Source organism: Brassica napus (assembly GCF_020379485.1).
Source record: "Brassica napus cultivar Da-Ae chromosome A4 unlocalized genomic scaffold, Da-Ae chrA04_Random_1, whole genome shotgun sequence".
In the NCBI taxonomy this organism is placed as follows: Eukaryota; Viridiplantae; Streptophyta; class Magnoliopsida; order Brassicales; family Brassicaceae; genus Brassica; species Brassica napus.
Genome location: NW_026013984.1, coordinates 1 through 20,705, shown reverse-complemented (window position 1 = coordinate 20,705; position 20,705 = coordinate 1). Strand labels below are relative to the sequence as shown.

The 20,705-nt window shown below is 35.1% G+C and overlaps 4 protein-coding genes across 5 annotated transcripts; 3 read left to right on the top strand and 1 right to left on the bottom strand.

The window, feature by feature from the left end:
- The first annotated feature begins 52 nt into the window (after nt 1-52).
- On the top strand, nt 53-3,737 carry LOC106392273 (UDP-glycosyltransferase 73C2-like). Its single transcript, XM_013833080.3, has one exon. It carries the CDS (start codon nt 99-101, stop codon nt 1,584-1,586), a length of 1,488 nt encoding a protein of 495 aa, XP_013688534.1. The 5' UTR covers nt 53-98; the 3' UTR covers nt 1,587-3,737.
- A 451-nt stretch (nt 3,738-4,188) lies between these two features.
- On the top strand, nt 4,189-10,266 carry LOC106391487. The gene is made up of 21 exons (XM_048770478.1): nt 4,189-4,443; nt 4,533-5,441; nt 5,529-5,606; nt 5,711-5,915; nt 6,014-6,173; nt 6,325-6,399; nt 6,573-6,659; nt 6,753-6,842; nt 6,933-7,014; nt 7,098-7,157; nt 7,233-7,285; nt 7,365-7,531; nt 7,839-8,049; nt 8,218-8,275; nt 8,366-8,422; nt 8,530-8,775; nt 9,170-9,234; nt 9,329-9,385; nt 9,473-9,566; nt 9,690-9,830; nt 9,922-10,266. The coding sequence occupies exons 2-21, from the start codon at nt 4,560-4,562 to the stop codon at nt 10,093-10,095; spliced, it is 3,042 nt and encodes a 1,013-aa protein (XP_048626435.1). The 5' UTR covers nt 4,189-4,443; nt 4,533-4,559; the 3' UTR covers nt 10,096-10,266.
- A 322-nt stretch (nt 10,267-10,588) lies between these two features.
- Nucleotides 10,589-13,897, top strand: LOC106394078 (probable pectinesterase 15). Its single transcript, XM_048770482.1, has 5 exons — nt 10,589-10,668; nt 12,338-12,509; nt 12,599-12,805; nt 12,875-13,125; nt 13,205-13,897. The coding sequence occupies exons 1-5, from the start codon at nt 10,589-10,591 to the stop codon at nt 13,338-13,340; spliced, it is 846 nt and encodes a 281-aa protein (XP_048626439.1). The 3' UTR covers nt 13,341-13,897.
- Nucleotides 13,898-14,165: 268 nt separating this feature from the next.
- Nucleotides 14,166-17,216, bottom strand: LOC106394793 (probable 2-oxoglutarate-dependent dioxygenase SLC1). 2 transcript variants are annotated; one of them, XM_048770484.1, is made up of 5 exons: nt 16,708-17,216; nt 16,330-16,620; nt 15,998-16,245; nt 14,755-15,082; nt 14,166-14,572 (listed from the first exon to the last, which is right to left on the bottom strand). In XM_048770484.1, the coding sequence occupies exons 2-5, from the start codon at nt 16,603-16,605 to the stop codon at nt 14,321-14,323; spliced, it is 1,104 nt and encodes a 367-aa protein (XP_048626441.1). In that variant the 5' UTR covers nt 16,606-16,620; nt 16,708-17,216; the 3' UTR covers nt 14,166-14,320. The 2 variants fall into 2 exon arrangements, with proteins under 2 accessions (XP_048626441.1, XP_048626440.1); XM_048770483.1 differs by lacking the exon at nt 16,708-17,216 and having other exon boundaries at nt 16,330-16,641.
- Between the last annotated feature and the right edge of the window lie 3,489 nt (nt 17,217-20,705).

Sequence of the window (20,705 nt, the reverse complement as noted above, 5' to 3'; positions counted from 1 at the left end):
ATATATACATATATCTATGCAAAAACAAATATACACACTCACACCATCCAAATCAAATCAAAGCAAAACCAGAAAGTAAAGGTTAGAGAGAGTTCCTCATGGCTTCTGAAACATCCCAACAACTTCATCCACCTCTTCACTTTGTTCTCTTCCCTTTCATGGCTCAAGGCCACATGATCCCCATGGTTGATATTGCAAGGCTTTTGGCTCAGCGTGGTGTGACCATAACAATTGTCACGACGCCTCAGAACGAAGCGAGGTTCAAGAACATTCTAAGCCGAGCCATCCAGTCCGGCTTGCCCATTAGGCTGGAGCATGTGAAGATTACATTTCAAGAAGTTGGTCTGCTTGAAGAACACGAAAACGTAGATTCTCTTGACTCAATGGAGCTGATCGTACCTTTCTTTAAAGCAGTGAACATGGTCGAAGAGCCGGTCATGAAGCTCATGGAAGAGATGAAACCTAAACCAACATGTCTAATATCTGACTTTTGTTTGCCTTACACAAGCAAAATCGCCAAGAAGCTCAATATCCCAAAGATCGTTTTTCATGGCGTATCTAGCTTTTGTCTTCTGTGTATGCATATTCTACACCGAAACCTAGAGATCCTGGAGGCCTTAAAGTCAGACAAAGAGCGTTTCTTGGTTCCTAATTTTCCTGATAGAGTTGAATTTACAAAACCTCAAGTTACTATAGCAAATGATAGTGGAGAGTGGAAACAAATCTTGGCTGAACAGGTTGAAGCTGATGACACATCATATGGTGTAATCATCAACACATTTCAAGAGTTGGAGTCTGCTTATGTGAAGGACTACAAGGAGGCTAGGGCTGGTAAAGTATGGTCCATTGGACCTGTTTCCTTGTGCAACAAGGTAGGAGTAGACAAGGCCCAAAGGGGGAAGCAAGCTGCTATTGATCAAGATGAGTGTCTTAAATGGCTTGATTCTAAAGAAAAAAGGTCAGTGTTATATGTTTGTCTTGGAAGTATATGCAACGTTCCTCTTGCTCAGCTCAAAGAGCTAGGGCTAGGCCTTGAAGAATCTCAAAGACCTTTCATCTGGGTGATAAGAGGTTGGGAGAAGTATAATGAGCTAGCTGAGTGGTTCTTGGAGAGCGGTTTCGAAGAAAGAAACAAAGAAAGAGGGCTCCTAATCAAAGGATGGTCACCTCAAATCCTTATCCTTTCACACCCTGCCGTTGGAGGATTCTTGACACATTGTGGATGGAACTCGACTCTTGAAGGAATCACCTCAGGTGTTCCATTGATCACTTGGCCATTGTTTGGAGACCAGTTCTGCAACCAGAAACTGGTCGTGGAGGTTTTAAAAGCGGGTGTAAGTGTTGGGGTTGAAGAGGTCATGAGATTTGGTGAAGAGGAGAAGATAGGAGTGTTGGTGGATAGAGAAGGAGTGAAGAAGGCAGTGGAAGATTTAATGGGTGAGAGTGAGGAGGGAAAAGAGAGAAGAAAGAGAGTTAAAGAGCTTGGAGAATTAGCTCACAAGGCTGTTGAAGAAGAAGGCTCTTCTCACTCCAACATCACATGCTTCCTTGAAGACATGGTGCAAGTAGCACAATCCAAGAAGTGATGTATTGTTGTTACTCTCTATTATATCATTGATCATGTAATATTTTATCAGCTATTAAACTTCACAAAAAAATTATCATTTATGTATGGTTGAATAATCGAATTTATATCAAATTATATACACTAAATAGTTTTTTTTTTCATATTCAAACATTTAAATAGTGGGAAAAGCAAGTTTATAATATTTTGTTTTGTTAAACAGAGAGTTGAAAGCTAGACAAGTGGTTCTGAAGATTACAGCTGCGGTATTGCTTCTAGCGACTCCTCAGAGCTTTACATATATATAATCACTGTGTTTTATTTTCTTGTTGAAGACTTATCAACAACCCTTTTCCTCCTTATGACAAAGTTGATTTTGACGTATGCTACAAAGTATGAAGATTTTTAGTTTCTCTAGTTACTAATATGATATGGGCTTTGAGAATTTGTGTTACTAGAACGCCCAATAATATATCAAAGCCCAATAATATATCAAAGCCCATTAACTCGGAAGTGAGATGAATGATCAGATCTTGAACTGGAAATAACACTCTCATATAAGTGTCACTGTCCCTGAAATTGATCTTCCCGACAACAACCCACGACACCATCACAGAGAAAATGTAGTGTTGTTATTAACCTGTGCAAATCCATGTAATATTAACATAGATATAATTTAATAAAAAAATGAGTTTAAGCTTCGAATCGAAGAAACACCAATGCCTTGTTTTCCTGAAGTTCAAGTTGCAATTGACAAGTGAAAATCATATATGATCAGTGATTCAAATTCATCTGGGAAGTATAAAATCAAATCTGAAAAATATGAATGGATGTGGAGTTGGAGCTACAATAAAAAAAAAACGTAGCCAAGGGAAATATGGCATATCCAATAGAAGATTCTTAATTCTCGTCCTATATAGTTTCACAATATATACTTTTATTTTTATAAAATCAATAAACAAAAAGTTAATCAGTAGCAGTGTTAGTGTATAGCACTACTTTCCTATGACTCAAAAGTCTCAAACAAAATGTTGCTTCGCCTTTTCACGATTCAAATATTTTGAATATTTTCTAAAATACTGTAACAACCATAAATTCAAAATACAAAACTGTGGTTACACGGTATAACGTATAGCAAGGTTGCTCGTTAAAAGATATCAGTTAATCTCACATAGTAGCATACACGTGAATCAACAACATAAATACATAAACAACTGATCGTCACCGAAGTATATAATCAATATGGCGAATTGGTGATTCGTGTGATGTTTAATGGTTTACGTAACTATAGACTATGTGTATATCTTAGGTTTAAAACATGAACCAGAATAACAAAAATAAAGTTGCATGGGTGAGATTTTAGTTGTTTGATGTTTTGTAGGCATTTTGCACGCACAGAATATAAATATACAACACGTCAAGTCATCGCATACGTATGATCCATTACAGGGTTTATCACACGTATTGCTTTTGTTTGTTTAATTTCATAGGTACTATCAATGTATTCATCAGACAAGATAACTCATGAAATCGGATCCCATTTTCTTAAAGTAAACGAGAAAGTAAAGTATATATTTTATGGCGTGTGATTGGAGCTGAAGTGAAAAGGGTAGCCAATGAAAATATGGCATATCCTTGGAAGATTCCCAATTTCTCAACCCATCATTTTTTTTTCAAAATATTTAATATTATCACACTTTATCACATGGATGTAACTTTGCTAGCGTAGAAGGGACATTATAGATGTATGTATTTGTGCGAGTCTATAAAGAAAGCATAAAAGCATCATATGAAACCCTCTCTCCACAACACCGAAACATGACGGTGGTGTTGGCTCTTCTCGAAGAGCCTCAGGAAGTTTGAACCCAGCAAGCGGGTTCTTCTCTATATATGTAGATTGGGCAACTCGATCTGATCCTTTGGCATTTCCTCTATCTGATTGAAGAAGAAGAAGAAGAAGAAGGAAGATGATGTGTGTATCTTCTTCTAACTTTTGAGAGTTCTGTTCAACTTGTGTTTGGTTCACTGTTTCGCTTCTTCTGGTTTATATTATTTGTTTTGTTATGTCTTTTTGATTATCTCTCCATCTGTGTGTTAGTAACGTGATGATTACTACCCTAATGTTTTATGAGTTGATGCTGAATTCTATAGTATCTTAATGGTTTATACTGTATTTTACTTCCTATGTTACAAATAATTAATTCATGATGAGATTTTTGCAGAAAATGTGATTTTGTTTTAGTTTTTAACTTTGTGGCCTTGCTTAAAACTCAAGATAAGAATATGATGGCATGTAAAGATTTGTATTTAATTAACACAAAAATCACTCAAAACCTAACTGTGTCGTAGTGAAAATATATTTGATTAAACTGATTCCACCAATTATTATCTTTAACACGAATGTTTTTTAGAAACCTAAACCATACTATCATTGACCAAAAGATAATAACGAAAAAATTCAAAATGTCTACATACACTAAATAAAAGATGTGACAGTGAATCAATATTCAAAAGATTATGAAAGTAATGTACTAACATTTGAAAATTGAGTGAAACAAATGTAACAAACGGCAAAACATATAAACGGCGCTTGTAAAAGTTAATAATTACAAAAATTGCTTTGTAAGTCAATATGGGCCTTTGGGCCCAGCTTTAGTTTCTTAACAATCGGCCCTTATAAAAATCAATAATTACAAAAGCTGCCACTGTCTGTATTGCTATCTTCTTCCCCAATGGCTGCAAAGAGAGTTTGCGTTCACCTTCCTCCTCCAGATCAGCCTCCCCTGAACCCTAAATCCACTCATCGATCTCGATTCTCGATCGGATGCTATACCTCCGCCGATTCGTAACCAAACCGGTGGTTCTAAAACTCTCCCAAGGTTCGCTTCGTTACTCCGATTAGGTTAAACCGTTTCTGTTTTCTTCTCTACTAATCTCATCTTGCTTCTCCATTTCTTCTCTGTGTTAGAGTCCGATTAGAGCAGATTCGTTTGCTATGAAGGAAGAGTTTGCCCCCGGCGGTGGCGGCGAGATCAGTTCGGTTAAGCGGATGGCCTTAGACGGCGACGAGAGGAGTGGGATTAGCTGTAAGCGAATCAAAACGACTCTGGTCAATGGTTTTATCGTTTACACTAGAACGAGGAGGACTAAACTCAATAAGGTTAACGAAGAAGACGAGTTGAAGCCAACAGATGAAGTTGCAATCAATGATCCAATAGCTGAGAGTTCTTGCGTTAACAATACAGTTGTTGAGAGCTTTGTGGAGAGAACTGCTGAGGAAGAGCGGTTAGTTATTGGCAGCTTAGCGGAAACTAACATCACTGAGAGTTCTTGCGTTAAGAATACAGTTGTTGAGAGCTTTGTGGAGAGAACTGCTAAGGATGAGCGGTTAGTTACTGGCAGCTTAGCTGAGATTATGGCGGCTGAGAAGGTCAGAGAAGTGGATACTGAGAGTGGTAGTGGTTGCTCACTAGTCGATGTTGTGATTGATGATATACAGTTTGAAGAATTGTTACATGAAGCGATTCCAGTAGAGATTCTTCCCGAAGGGAGCTTGGAATTTGAGGTGGCTAAACACAGAACCATGGGAAAACGCTATTTGGCGTCAAAGGCGAATAGGCATGGATCTTTGAAGCGTACGAAGCAGATGTATAAATCGCTTTTGAGACTGAAGAAGGTAAACAATGTAGTCTCTAAGGATGCAGAGGTTCTGGCAGGATCAGAATTGGATAGTGAGGGGTTGGATGAACAGAATCGTTCTATGAGTCTGGCTGGCATTTCCAATGTAGTAGTCCGCAAAAGGCCAGATACAGTGAGGGAACTTTTTGAGACTGGTATACTTGATGGTGTGTCGGTGGTTTACACGGGTACTGCTCAGGTTGGGCTATTCTGTTTTGTTTTTTGTATGCTTTTGTGACCATTTCATTCTAGCTTAATCTAAGTAATTTTTTTTATATTGTTTTAGTCTCAAGGCTTTGGTCTCCGTGGCATCATTACGGATGGTGGAATTTTGTGTTCGTGTTCCTCCTGTGATTGGGCTAATGTAAGAATATGTTACTCTGCAACTCATAATGCAGGTTGACTATTATTATCTCTAGTTATTCTATCAGAAATATTCTGGTGTACATAAACACGTTCTTTTTGTAGGTCGTTACAACTTCCCAATTTGAGATTCATGCTAATAAACAATACAAACGAGCATCACAATATATTTGCTTTGAGAATGGTAAGAGCCTACTAGATGTTCTGAAGATTTGTAGGAACGCTCCTCTACATTCTCTTCGAGCAAAAGTTCTTGATGCTGTTGATAGTGCGTCTAAAGAAAAATGCTTCACCTGTAAAAGATGCAAAGGTGGGCTGTTATAGTATTTTCTCCCTAGCGTGTTCTAAAACGTATCGATTTCTTAGATTTTTTCGATCAAAATTGAACTTAATGCCTGTGGTTTGTAGGCGTGTGCCCTTTATCCTCTCTTGGCCATAGAGGGTTACTGTGTTTGTCATGCTCAGAGATAGAAAATTCCCAGAGCAGCCCTACTGCGACATGGACCCCAACTAGTGCTCCTGCGTGCATAACATCTCTGGCTAAGAGCAGATGGAAGATAACAAGAAAGTTGGTAACCTTTATTCTATGTTCTCTTAGTCATAAGGTGTCTCTTCGACTATTTATATTTCCATCTTATGTGTAGCGAATTTTATTTTTTCTTTGGGCATCATGCATGAGTGTAAATACTAATTCTCTACTGTTTTGTTTGCTTTTTCAGGCGATCAGAATCCACATTAAAGTCGCCTCTATCGATATCACCACTGGGAAATAGCACTCAGGAGATAACAAGAAAGTTGGTACCCTTTTGCTGGTTTTTTATGTTTGTATGTATTGCAACTTCATCAACCATTGTATTGATAGGACTCTTTTTGCAATTTTGCTGTCGCTTAAGCATGGTATATGTAATGCATGTCCTCTTTTCTTGAATCTGATCATCAAAATTTGAATTACCACCTTACGTCTCAGGGCATTACGTCAAGCTTTGGTTGGGAAGGCTCTCAGTGCTTCCTCAAATATATCTTCACATAATAAGTGCAGATCTGAGTTTAATCTGTTGGTATCTTTACTTCATGATGATTTTAGCCAAACTAACGCAAATGATAAAGAGTCGTATTTTGACGTGTCTAGTTCCTTGTATTTTTGAAGGTTAGCCCAACATTCTGTGACCCCCAAGGCTTTAAAAAGCGTGCCCCTTTCTGTTTCTTCAAAAAAGAGGAGTTGTAGAACAACGAGAAGGTTAGTATCTCTTATTTGTAGCATCCTTACTTTTGGTTTTGCTGGCTGGTTTCGAACTATTATGTTTTACATATATCTCTTTGCATGCAGGGATCAGGGATTGCATAAATTAGTGTTTGAGAGAGAGGGATTACCAGATGGAACTGAACTAGGATACTACGCCCGCGGACAGGTTAGCTACCTTATCCTACGTGTGGTTATTATATATCTCTGAACCTGACCTTCTCTTTTAACACATAATATCACTGTGGGCAGAAATTGCTCGGAGGCCACAAAATGGGTGCCGGAATTTACTGTTACTGCTGCAAGTGTGAGGTACTTGATATTATACACTCTACATCATGATTCATGCATTACCGGTCCGTTCTTAATATTGCATTTTTCGTGCAGGTGAGCCCATCCGTGTTCGAAGCTCATGCAGGCTGGACATCTCGCAGAAAACCGTACGAATTTTCTCCTCTGTCTCTTTTATATTGGAATTTTGCATTCTTTCGATATCTGATTAGTCTCTATTTGTTGCAGTTATTTTTACATATATACATCTAATGGTGTGTCTCTTCACGAATGGGCAATGACTTTCTCACAAGGCCGGAAATATTCTGCTAATGAAAATGACGACTTGTGTGTCATTTGTGCTGATGGTGGAAATCTTCTGCGCTGCGATAGCTGCCCAAGAGCCTTCCACATAGGTAAAGATGTACTTAAACATGCATTTCACTTTCTTTCTTTACCTCTGGAATAACTTTTCCTATAGTTCAATATCTACACTTGTTCGTATCATATTGCATGGAGGATGAGTTAATTGAATGATTATAATACTGATCTAGAAAAGGGTATGGATATATCTACAAGCAGGATCACTTCCATTTTAGCCACTTCTCTGAATTTCAGATCATGTCTCTCAAACAGTAGAGTCCGTTGATATTCTTATGTTTTGGATCACTCTGTTGAAATTTCGATAAATTTTTTCTCATTTTATCTGTCTGGTCTATGCAGAATGTGTTTCCCTTCCAAGTATTCCTCGTGGTAACTGGCATTGCAAATACTGCGAGAAAAATTCCAAGACCGAGACTATTGGAGAGTACAATGTTAATTCTTCTGCACCTAGTCAACTAGAAGGAGTTGATCATGCTGATCAGTTAGCTGGACGATGCATTCGAGTTGTCAAGAACATGGAAGCTGAAACAAATGGGTGTGTACTATGCAGGTAAATATTCTGGCCGAGTCTAATTTCTTATTCTGAATGTGCGGTATGCTAACAATTATTTAACTACTATGTCCTTCGAGTTAGAAGGGCATTACCTGTTTGAGAGTATTTTATTAATATGTGCACGAACCCAGTACATTAATCGTCTTAACATAATTTTGTCCGCAGTGGTTCTGATTTTTGCAGATCCGGATTCGGGCCACGAACGATCATAATATGTGATCAGGTAATTTCTCAATCGTAGCGAGATCTTAAATTAGATTATTTGCGTATGACACTAATAGTTACTACTTTTACTTATATTACATTGCAACAGTGTGAAAAGGAGTACCACATTGGATGTCTGAGTAGTCATAACATTGTGGATTTAAAGGTGACGGCATATAACTCTATACCCAGCGTATAGTCTTCTGCGTTTGTGCCCATATTAGATCTTTTTGATAATTTCAGCTGACACGGGATGATATGATTTTCTGACAGGAATTACCTAAAGGAAATTGGTTTTGCTCTATGGACTGTACGAGGATAAACTCCACTTTGCAGAAGTTACTGCTTGGTGGGGCGGAGACACTTTCAGGTTCTTCTTTGGAAATAATACGCATGAAGCAAGGAATAACTGATGTTGATTCCGTCAGTCATCTAGACATCAGATGGAGACTGATCAGCGGCAAAGTTACTTCTCCTGAAAGCCGGATGTTACTGTCTCAAGCATTGGCTATTTTTCATGTAAGCGGCTTTGCAGATCTTATAATTGGTACTGTTACACAAAGGATGAATTGCATAGCTCATGGCTACTTCTCTTTTCGTTGAGGATTGGCCAGAAAATAATGGGGCAGGGTAATTAGCAATGTGCAGTACATACTACACGGTAGGACAAGGAAGGTTGCATAGGTCTACGTTATCCTTTAGTATAGTTCGTTAAAAACTCAAATAATGTTTATATAGTTTCATTATCATTTGGTTAGTATGTACGAATATCTCTATTTCTATACCTACAAGTTGAAACTAAAGTAGGGTACAACCATTAATATGAAGTACCTTCTTCTGGAATGATCATATGACTAATGTTCCTTTAGTATAATTCCTAAGAACTTGTATCATGTGAATGCCTTTTCTGCAGGATTGCTTTGATCCTATAGTTGATCCAGTTTCAGGGCGCAATCTTATTCCAAGAATGGTTTACGGGTAAAGGACTCTTCCATCATGCATGCTTCAAGTAGCCTGATTTCTTATTCCTGTAACCCTTTCGTTAACAATCACAAGTGCATTTTTTGTTTAGGAAGAGTATGCAAGGACAAGACTACGGAGGAATCTGCTGTGCTGTTTTGACTGTGAAGTAAAGATCTTTTCCTCGATTCTATATATGTTTTGTTATTGCGGTCAACCATTGATTTGGCTTGTTTTCCTCTACCAATTTATGTAGTGCAACTGTTGTTTCTGCTGGACTACTACGAGTATTTGGCCGAGAGGTTGCAGAACTTCCATTAGTTGCAACACGCATGTGCAGCCGAGAGAAGGTAAATGTCTTATTGTCCCATTTACAAACCATATCTAGAAGATAAATTATGTTTCCTGATTGACCCTATGAGGTTCCTTTCCTTGCTTAACCGAGTTTCATGGGTTTTTTAAAAACAAAACAGGGCTACTTTCAATTGCTATTTTCCTGCGTTGAGAAGCTACTCTCATTCCTGAATGTTGAAAGCATCATGGTTCCAGCAGCTGAAGAGGCAGAGCCCTTGTGGATGAACAAATTTGGCTTCAGAAAACTCGCACCTGAACAGGTAAAACGTTGGGATTTGACTTGTTTGTAAATTGTGTAGTAAATGTTCTAATAGAAAGAAGCTCATAACAATGAAAACTTTATTGTTACAGCTCAGCAAGTATGTAAAGGTGAGCTACCAAATGGTGAGGTTCAAAGGAGCATCCATGCTGCAGAAACCGGTTCATTCGCACCCGATCACTGACAAGAAAACCGAGGCGGAACACAATTTTGATTTGAAACAACCCAAGGAGTCGTTAAAGATGGATGAAAGAGTGGATGAGTGAGTTACAAACAGTAGAGACGTGTGTATATTTTGTAGATTAGAAACGAAACTCTTTCTGTTCACTTTTTAGATTCAGATTTTACCTTTTGTTCTTATTGGAAAGAAATATTTTAAGAAAACAATATGTTACAATTTGGTTTACATTAACATTGTTTCTTTCTGTTTCTGCTCATCGTGGTCAACGTTTATTCAAATACTACACCATTAGTATTGTAAAACAAAGTAGCAAGTTTTATTGATCAGATAATAGACTTTTACCTTAACAAATCAATTTTTGCCTCTCAAAAAGTGATCAGTGACCAAATGCACACTCAAAATTTTCTACGAAGAAATTAGATTTACGTTAGTTTCCGACGTCAATCTTCCTTACAGCTAGCTACAAACTTCTAACCTCTATTTTTCTCTGAATAAGCTAAGAGAAACAACATAATTCATGATGTCAAGTGAACTGATCTTGATCTTCGTTTATTTTCTCTCTATCATCCTCTCCATCTATGGTTTACCAGAAAGATATCTCAAACAGTAGAGGTGATTACCAAACCTTACACACTAGCACAATGCTTCAGTTTTTACTGTTAGACATACTCTCACTCTCCAAATGAGAGTTAGTATGAATTGCTAAAAGAAATCTTCTTATAAAAAAAAGGAGATGTATTTGAGTGGATCAAACTATAAGTAGCAAGTTTTATTCATTGGATGAGTACACTTAACTTTCATCCATAGCAATGGAAGATGAGTTTACCATGTTAATAAAGAAAAATATATGAGGATTCAAAATATAACAACTTAAAAATGCAAGCATGACCAGAGCCGTGTCCATGTGTTTTAAAAGAGGCAAATGCCTCAAGAAATTGAGTTTAGGATTTAGTGATCATTGTTTAGGGTTTAGTATTTAGCGGATGAAGTTGAGTTTTTATATATGTTTTATAAATTATTTTTAAATATTTATAAATGATATAAGAGGATTAGATTAGCCGTTTTTCATCACAAACTTAAGGTATTTATAAATGATTATCCTTTTAGATTAAATTTGGATAGAGATATCAAATTTATGGTAAAATTGAAATTCTTCTTAATTTTGGGACCCCTTCTTTTCCAATCAATTGATTTAAAAATACTTAAACATGTCTACTTTTTTGTAATAGTTTTCTGAAAATTTAATTTGTATTATCCTTTCCATTTTAAATTTTAAATATTCACTTATTTTCTTGACAAAAAAATATTCACATATTTATTGTTTTCTGTATATGTTTCACATATTTATCATATACTCTTCTAATTTATTTGGTATTATAATGTTGAATAATTTTATAATTTTGCAATTACAGTTATAATTTTCTTATTAGCATAGGTGTGAAATTTTTGGGGCATCATTCTTTGAATGTATGTAAACAATCTTAATAATTTTTCATCAACTATTTTCATCTTTTTTGTTTACTAAGTTTTTTTAACTTCGCAATTAACTTCACAATCAGAAAACATTTTAAATTTCATTAAGGCTCCAATTTTTAGAATTGCTTTAGTCCCCATATAGACTAGGTACGGCACTGAGCATAACTATACAATTAGATCAATAGCAAACTGGAAGCATGTTGGTTACATATCGATACATCATAGTTACACTGCTCTAAATTTTGAAGGAAATTTGAAAAGAAAATTAGTTGAACAAAATAAGCATAAATTAGAAATTAGTGAAAAAAAATAAGAAAAATGTAAGTAAAATATAAGCAAACAAAAGTGATAACAATATTGCAAGACTATACCATAGATGATCATTTATTAATAGGTAACCCAAATAAATAATCAAAACTGTAAGAGTATCTATACGTCGTCTTAGTTAAGCAATGATTGGTTCTTGTTCATTAAAACTTTATCAGCCTAGATTTGGTTGTTAGTTTTTTTGAACTCATAAAAACCCTTAACCAAAACTGTAACCTTGATAACCAGATTGAAACTCCAAACTATATATAGTCCAAATCTGATGATGATCTTGGATCGCTTATCTCATCCACACTCTTGTCACACAAACAGAGTGTTTAATGAAACAGTCCGTTATATGCATCTCTGAGAATTTTATTGTTCTGTGTCCACAAGTCCCATGCATATTCTTGGTTATTGAATGTAGAGAATGCTTTACTTTATAAATTAGAATGAATCTTTAAACCATACATTAGATTTGCTTGTCTATAAAACTTGCTGCTCTCTCTTGTAGTAGTAATGTATGGTTCTATGTAAGCAAACAGGGAAAAGGTAACAGTCGATGAGAAGAAAATAAATGTCATACTCCATGGGACAGGATATCAGAGGACTTTTATTGAATGGAATGACACCGGAAAATCCTCAGGAGGCACTGTCAACAGCTATTCTTTTGCTGTCTCCGCAGCTAGATTCACAGCTCAAAACGTCAGCTTCAGGGTAAGTACACCACCAATATCAACAATCATTCCCTATTCAATGCAGTTTTTTTCTCATACATAGTTATTGTTTCATTTCATCTGATGAAGAACACAGCACCAGCACCCGAGCCTGGAGCGGAAGGCGCACAGGCAGTAGCTCTGCGGATTGAAGGAGACCAAGCTGCTTTCTACGGGTGTGGATTCTACAGTGCTCAGGACACACTCCTGGATAATGCTGGACGACATTTCTTCAAGGATTGTTTCATACAAGGTTCCATTGACTTCATCTTTGGCATGGGAAGATCGCTTTACCAGGTAAATAGTCAAAACAAGCGGTTGAGAATTTCAAAATATGGTATATAACAATGTTCAAATTGTAAGCAGGACTGTACGATTAGGTCCATAGCAAAGGAGAGCACCTCAGGGATTAGTGGCTGCATCACAGCTCAGGATAGAACATCAGAAGCTGAGAACACAGGATTTTCTTTTGTAAACTGCAAGATATATGGAACCGGTAAGGTGTGGTTAGGGCGAGCATGGAGACCATACGCGTCAGTTGTCTTCTCCAACACATATATGTCCAATATAATCTCTTCAGAGGGATGGAACGACATGAGAGATCCAAACAACGACAAGTAAGTGAAATACAAAATTATTGTCAGATCAGACATTCAAAACATTTCAACTGATGTTCTAAATGGTTTCGTGTTTCAGGAAGGTCTATTTCGGAGAGCATAGATGCTTTGGAGATGGAGCAAACCAAAAAGGAAGAGTTCCATACAGTAAACAGTTGACAGATTCTCATTTCACCAGCATATCATATATCGATGGTGATGAGTGGCTCCATTAAACTACCGTACTCTACAAGTTTTAGAATTGATGCAGCTGCAGCGCCATCTTTACCAGTTATTAGTTTGTTTTATTTCCTTTTAATGAACGTAAGCATTAATTGATGCAGCTGCAGCGCCATTTAGTTAACCGACCCCTCATTTCCAACTAATTACATCCTCGTGAACATGAATTTGAGGTCCATTTCGTATTATTATTTATGCACTGAAGAGAAAGGAGAGATTTAAGTTTTAGGCCAACTAAATGTTAATCCAAACTGATGCAGCTTGGCGAGCGGATCTCGATTTAGCTGGACTAGGATGGATACTAGACTCAGGCGAAAACAGAGTCTCTTTCATGGCTCACTGTCATCACCGTTAGCTCCCCATTGGTTCCGAGAAGCTATACAAACTTGCATTGAAAAGGGACTCCGTCAAGCAGGCTTTGAAACCGACTCGCTTAAACTGGTGAAAGCCCTCTATTCAGAATCACCAATAGCAGAAATCTATGGGATTGTAGCTGATATAATTTGTTTGACTTCAGCTTTTGATTTTATCTCTTTTGTGTAGATTCATCATGGCAATAACAGAGATGCTGATGCTTTGGCAAAGCAAGCTCCGTGGCATGAATATCTGTTGTAATGGTTTCTATGAACAATGGAACCTAATCTATTATCTAATGAAAGGTTGTGTTAAAAAAACAAGTAATTGAGTTTAATTTTAGTGAATTCAGACTACAAAGACACTTAGATTCGGTATGGTTGGGTTTAATTTAAATGTTCACCCTCAACTATTTGGAACATATACAATACAATTTCATCAATAAAAAAAAACATATACTAATACTATTAAAATGAGAAAGCTTAATAAAGTTGGAAGCTACGCGTATTTTTGTTCGTCGTTTTTTCTTTTAACCATGCATAACATAAATCTATAACATTATCTAATCCACCTTAATGTTATTAACATTAGAAGAAGAAAAATGATAATCTTTATCGTCATTTTATAGATGGTGAATCTTGCGTGATTCAAGAAAATTCTTCCACTTGGGTTCACGAGTAGATATATACTGAAGAAATGTGGCAAAGTCGGTGTCCATGTACTGCGGTTGATTATGTTCGTCGATGAGTTTCGGTGATGGCTTCACGACCGAAGTCAAAGGGAAGCTATGCAGCGATGCCACGGATATCCTAGGCTTTGTGGAATTCACCAATACCCTATGTAACACGCTTTTGTACCTCCCATTGCTAAATATCTACATGAATAACAACAAAAATTGTATAATTTAAATTATTCTGTCAAGCTGAGAATGATTTGTTAGAATATGGAACAAAATATCAAAAGATGAAAAATATATTTAATGTTAAATAAATGTAATTTTTCATAATTTGGTAAAGAAAATAGAGACAAGCTTTGTAAGAATATGACAAGTCATACCTCGAGATGATCGCCAACGTTGATGACAAAGGAGCCAGGGATGGGATCAATAGTGACCCATTCGTCACGGTACAGAATCTGAAGCCCTTCAACGTCGTCTTGAAGAAGAAGTGTCAAGAAGCCGTAATCGGAGTGAGGTGGCATCCCCAGCGTCAGCTCCGGCTCTGGGCACGGTGGATAACAGTTCACGACCACCATCTGACTACCTTCTTTCAACTCCTTCGCTGCCTCGTTGTCGTCACCGTCTATCTCAAGGCTCTCCATGATGGCTTTCACCATCATCTCGAACATCTCTCTCGTCTCTGTCGCGTAGGTAGTCGCCAAACTCCTGTTTTCCAATTTTAAATTTTATTTATAAATTAGTCACAAGCTCATGTAATTAATTTTGTACAATACTATTAAATATGTTTACTAATATTACACGTGATATGTAACCCGTGACTGCTCTTATATGGTGGCGGTGTAACTAGGATAAGTAAGTCGTATTATATAGACCTTTTCTTTGTTATTTAGTAGTTTTTTCTACCCATCTTTATAGATTTTTACAAGCCGCCACTTACATATCTATTACTAAAATAATTCAAATAACACAATCACCTGGCTGTAGTTAGTTATTTAGGTGGCACTTTGTGACCCAAATATAAAAATTTGGATGTATATGCGCTTTCAAAGATTCTAACACCGTGTCTATACCAATACAGTTTTTTCACTTTGACTAATTTACCAATTCTTCAGATATGTTTAAAATATTCATATACGTAATGTTGAACAAAACCTGTTTTGAGTTTAGCACCTGAAACACACATGTGCAAAATATATGTGTTTTTTGTGGAGTTTCTTGACTGAATTCAAGTTATTATATACTCCTTCGGTTCGTTTATACATTATAGAACTCTCACACAAATTAAGACAACAAATGTTAAAGTCTATTTTGTCCTTTGTGGTTATTGTTTTTGTGCTCTTATCAACATTATTCTCAACATTATTCGGTCAAATTTATCAGAATGTATAAGGGTAAAAATATAAGGGTAAATAAAGTTTTGTCATTATATTATGCATAGATTTTAGGAAAGCGTAAAGTAATTTGACACAAAAATAATAATTAAAACGTCATAGACGAACGGAGGGAGTATAGGTTTTCAGAGAAAAACAGCATATGATTAATTAACCTTTTTGGTATGAATGTTAAGAATGATTAATTAACTTTCAGTTATATAGCGTAATTAAATGTGGAAAATCAAACCTGAAATCGGATGGAGAAGAAGGCCAATAAGGAAGATAATCAGGGAGAGGATGTGCATAAAGCTTCAAGAAGTCTCTCCAACAAAAGACATTGTCTTTGTTCTGGTTGAAACTGGTACCATACCGTACTGGAGCCGACATGTCTGACGTCATGTACTTTGATCTCTCCTCGTACGGAAGCTCAAAGAATTTCTTACACACTTCTATCATGTTCCGGCTCACGTCTCCCTCCATTCCATGATTCACCACCTGCATACCCATTACAATAGCTTACTTGCTTAGCAAGTGAGTAGTATATACCAGTTCATGTACGTTAGGGTTATGAAAACTAACCTGGAAGAATCCGTAGGTTTCGCAGGCCTCGGCTATGGTTCGTAGGACATGAGACCGGTTAGGCCCTAGGAGCTCGGCGAAATCTATGATGGGAAGCTTTAAGTTTTGTTTTGGTTTGGTGAGCTTGTCGGATTTTGTGAAGATGGGTCGGTCAGGTTCGGGCCATATATATTTGGTTGGCACTTTGGTCAGACCGTTGTCACAAAGATGTTTCACGCCTTTCTGGTATCTATTGTTCTCTTCCACTACCACCGGAGCTATCATCGTCGGCGACATTCTTCTCCGTATGCACTGCAAATGAGACATTGCCATGTTATCAATTAATATATACAACGAACTTATAAAAGAACGAAAACTCACGAGATGTATGTAATTTACCTGATGAATCTTGATGTTCTCTCTGACAATAGGCAGATATTAAATGTGAGGAATCGATGTTTCAGGATTTGGTAAGTTGTGGTGGTTTTTTCATGTTGGTGGGTTTAGGTATATTTATATATACGAGTGTTTGATGAGACGTTGAAATGAATAGTCTACAATTGATATTTTGACGAATTAAACCAACTTTGGTATTGTTCTGAGTCAAATTCTTGGAGACTGACTTCTTCTTCCTAACTCGTCTCCTTACCAAAAACCGTTGACATATTATTAGTATCTTTATTCTATAGTTTCTGGACGATAAGACCACGAGATGGTAGGGTCTAGCTCACAAGAATATGAAATACATTTGAAAATGATCTAGAACAAATATTAATATTATTACAAAAGTCTACCTAGTTTGTGTATTTTGGAGTTGCCTCCTGAACTTTCATACAAAAAGATAGAATTTGATATATTTTATTTAAGAGAAAAAATATTATATATAATGTTTGCTCAAAAAGATGGACGTAGCGAGATCTTATATTAGCTTTGTCACAAATGCGCAACAGCTATTCTTGGGATAATGGTAATATAATAATACATGTAACTATCCTTATTTAGTCTAGTTATTAAAACTCAATATGAAATTATTTTTTAAAAATCATAACAATTTATCATAATTACTAAATGCCAAACGATAGTTTGATAATTGAGTATGTAGTGATGATTAAGATAATCTTCTAAAAAATAAAATTTAAAATACTTATCCTCGTTTTAATTGGGGTGGGAAAATAAATATAAAAGTACTATTTAAAATGACCCAAATTCAAAATTAACGCACATAATTTGGTATTCATATAAAGAGTACTACTAAAAAGGGTACATATTCAGTTTCATAGCAGGCATAATTATAGAATAAAAGGTATAATTATAGAGATGTTTCATAGTACTATACCAATCTCATATTGTATTCTATACAAATACACATACTTTAACATTTCAAAAACATACACGAAATATAAGCTTTAAAACTATTTAGTTTTGACCGATAATTTTGACTACACAATTACTTGATAAATAGTAGCCTCTGTTTTTCTTTTCATAACTATCCATCTGTCTTTGTTAAGAAAATAGAAGAGGTTTGAGAATTCTGAAATTCAAACCTAATATAAATATTGCAAAACTTCATAGCATTTTACGGTAAAAGTCTATAAGATCTCATATGGCGCGAAACTTCGTTGCTTGGGTCCCGTTGGGTAGGGATTGCGTTAACTCAAAAGGACTTTATATATGTTGACTTTTGCAATTTTGCAAATATAAAATTTTGCTTAAAATTAATGCAGTTATCTTCATAGGTGTTTTGATTATTATCTTATTATTTTTTAAAAAGATATTACTTCTTATTCGATTTATCTTTTTGTGTGTTCGTCAGATGTATAGCAAGTCTGGACCAACCAGCAAATACGATCCCTCGGTTACACCTAAGGCATTGTCATAATGCACATGTTCTTTGAATAGATATATAGAACATATGATATGATTTGTTGTCCAAAAATAATAATAGAAAATATGGTTTTTATATCAGCTGATTATGATTTATATTAAATCATTCGAACATTGTATACATAGTAGGCATGTATCTAAATTGATTTGTCAAAAAGAAATGTATCTAAATTGATTTCGCAAGAAGTTACTTATAAACATATCACTAGGAACAAGACCTAGCAATATTTACTAAATTTAATTTGTAGGAATCTTTCTTAAACGTAAATTTCTTTTTGAACCTTAAATTATTTTTTTGCTTAAAATTTTTATAACGTAAAAGTCAGCTTTCCAAAACACGACATAACTTATGAGATGGTTTGGGCGGTATAAAAGAATTTAAATGTCTAAACAACGTTGGGCAATTACTAGCGTCCAAGGGATTACGCGTGCAAGACGGCCATAAAATACAAAATTAATATAGCTAAATAATATATACGTGTATTAAAGTTTATTTAAATAATATTTCTCTGTTTCCTTTTTTTTGAAACACTTTTTTTTGAAACACTATTTTTTGAAACATTTTTTTTTGAAACACCATGTTTCTATATATGTTTCCAAATCTTTAATTTAAATGTTGTTCAGTTGTAAAATAATTCCATATATATATTTATCCAGCTTCACGCTTTGTAAAATATATTGTGTTTTCTTTATTTTATTGTTACTATTATATTTTTATAAAATTATTATATATACACATTTTATACATCTAAAAACTTATCTATGAGATTCCATGTAGGTGTCCGCATAATAAAACAATTGTATTTATAGAATTAACTATTTATAAAACTCGTTTTGTGCTATTTTTAGGTTTTTCCAAAAAAAAATAGTACTGGAATACACATGTTATTGTAAGTAATAACTACGTATTGAAAGTATATGATATCATATGTTAGTCCATATCCTAGTTTTAGAGCTGTGGAAAACTTACCCATAGATAGAATTTCAGTCAGAAAAAAAAACTTATATACTTATAGTTTTTCTAACTATAATATATGTAATTAACCTCAAATGGCAAATCGGAACAGTTACAGGTGGTTTCGGGAGACTGGAAAACAGTGACTCTTAAAGTTACGATTTACAGACTAAAGATAAAAAATAACGATTCATATTCTGTATTCAACTTACTCGTTACTCATAGTTGAGTACGTAAAAATGCTTACTTAATGTTCTTGTCAAGAAAAAATGTTTTATAAGGAAATTATAATATTAAAAAGTATGATTCGACGAATCTTCCCAAATATATTAAGATTTAGTTTCATCCATGCATTCCAGTGGTTGATGATTTAGTACGTAGTTAAGATTAATACATAAGTCAGCATGCAAGCCCTGATATCGATTTAAAATGAAAAGAAAAAAATCATATGATCTTTTTGGCAGATTGTTCGAAGATTAATTTTTCCCTAGTTCGAAGATTAATTATATATATTTCCTATTTATCTATCAACAGATAATATGTGTCATTACAACGGATATTTCTATATAAGTCAAACGACGACATCTTGTTCAAATTGGTTGGTTTTACGAAATCCATGTCACATCTGTGTATGAGCACGTAGCTAACTAGACTATTGGACGTAAGATAAAGCCAAAGAGTGCCCCTTGATGTTTATTTACTTTCTGTCATATAAAATAAAAGTTCCGCAATATCTAGTATGAGATTCACATAACTAATAATAGGAAAAGGAGTGTGAAACAAAATTCTCAAATTAAACATAAAATTTTTATTATTCACGTGTGAAACAAGATTCTCTAATCGTTAGCTGATTTCATTAAAAATCAAAATCAAAAAAATCTAAAAGAATATTAAACCTTTTCTGATTTGTTTGAAGTCTTTATAAATGGAGATGCAATTTTAGACATTTCTTCCCACGTGGAAATTGTAAGGATAATTTTTTCCGTTAAAGACTTAAATTTTTTTGAACTTTCTTAAAGACAAGAAAAATGTATTAAATTATGTATATAAGATGATTGGAAGTAGTTGTTGTTCAAAAGAAAAAAATCAATGGAAGTGATTTAATTTTCCACAAGGTTTAGATCATTTATAAAAGTTATTAAATTTAATTAAACTTTTCCATCTAAAGCTAAGAGATTTAAATTTTATCTGTTTAGCTAAGCAACTGTACTCAAACAATGTAAAATTAGTGAACGTCTTTTATTTGTAGGTGGCGACATGCTACTAATGCCAAATAGTAATTGCTTGTATTTAATTTGTTGAATTCAACTGATCTATAGATTTGAAGTTGTCTAAATACATCATTACCGGGGATGAAAAACACATATTCATAAACATCAACCGACCTAACTAATAATTGTTTTTGTGCTTACTATCCTTGAGTCTCCCTACAAGTATGAGCTTTATATAGTCGGAAACGGATTACAGATTACAGATTATTAGGTAATTCCGTGATTGATTTTATTTTTAAAGACAAACAATGAAGAATATTTTATAATTAATTTATTGGTTAGTTTAA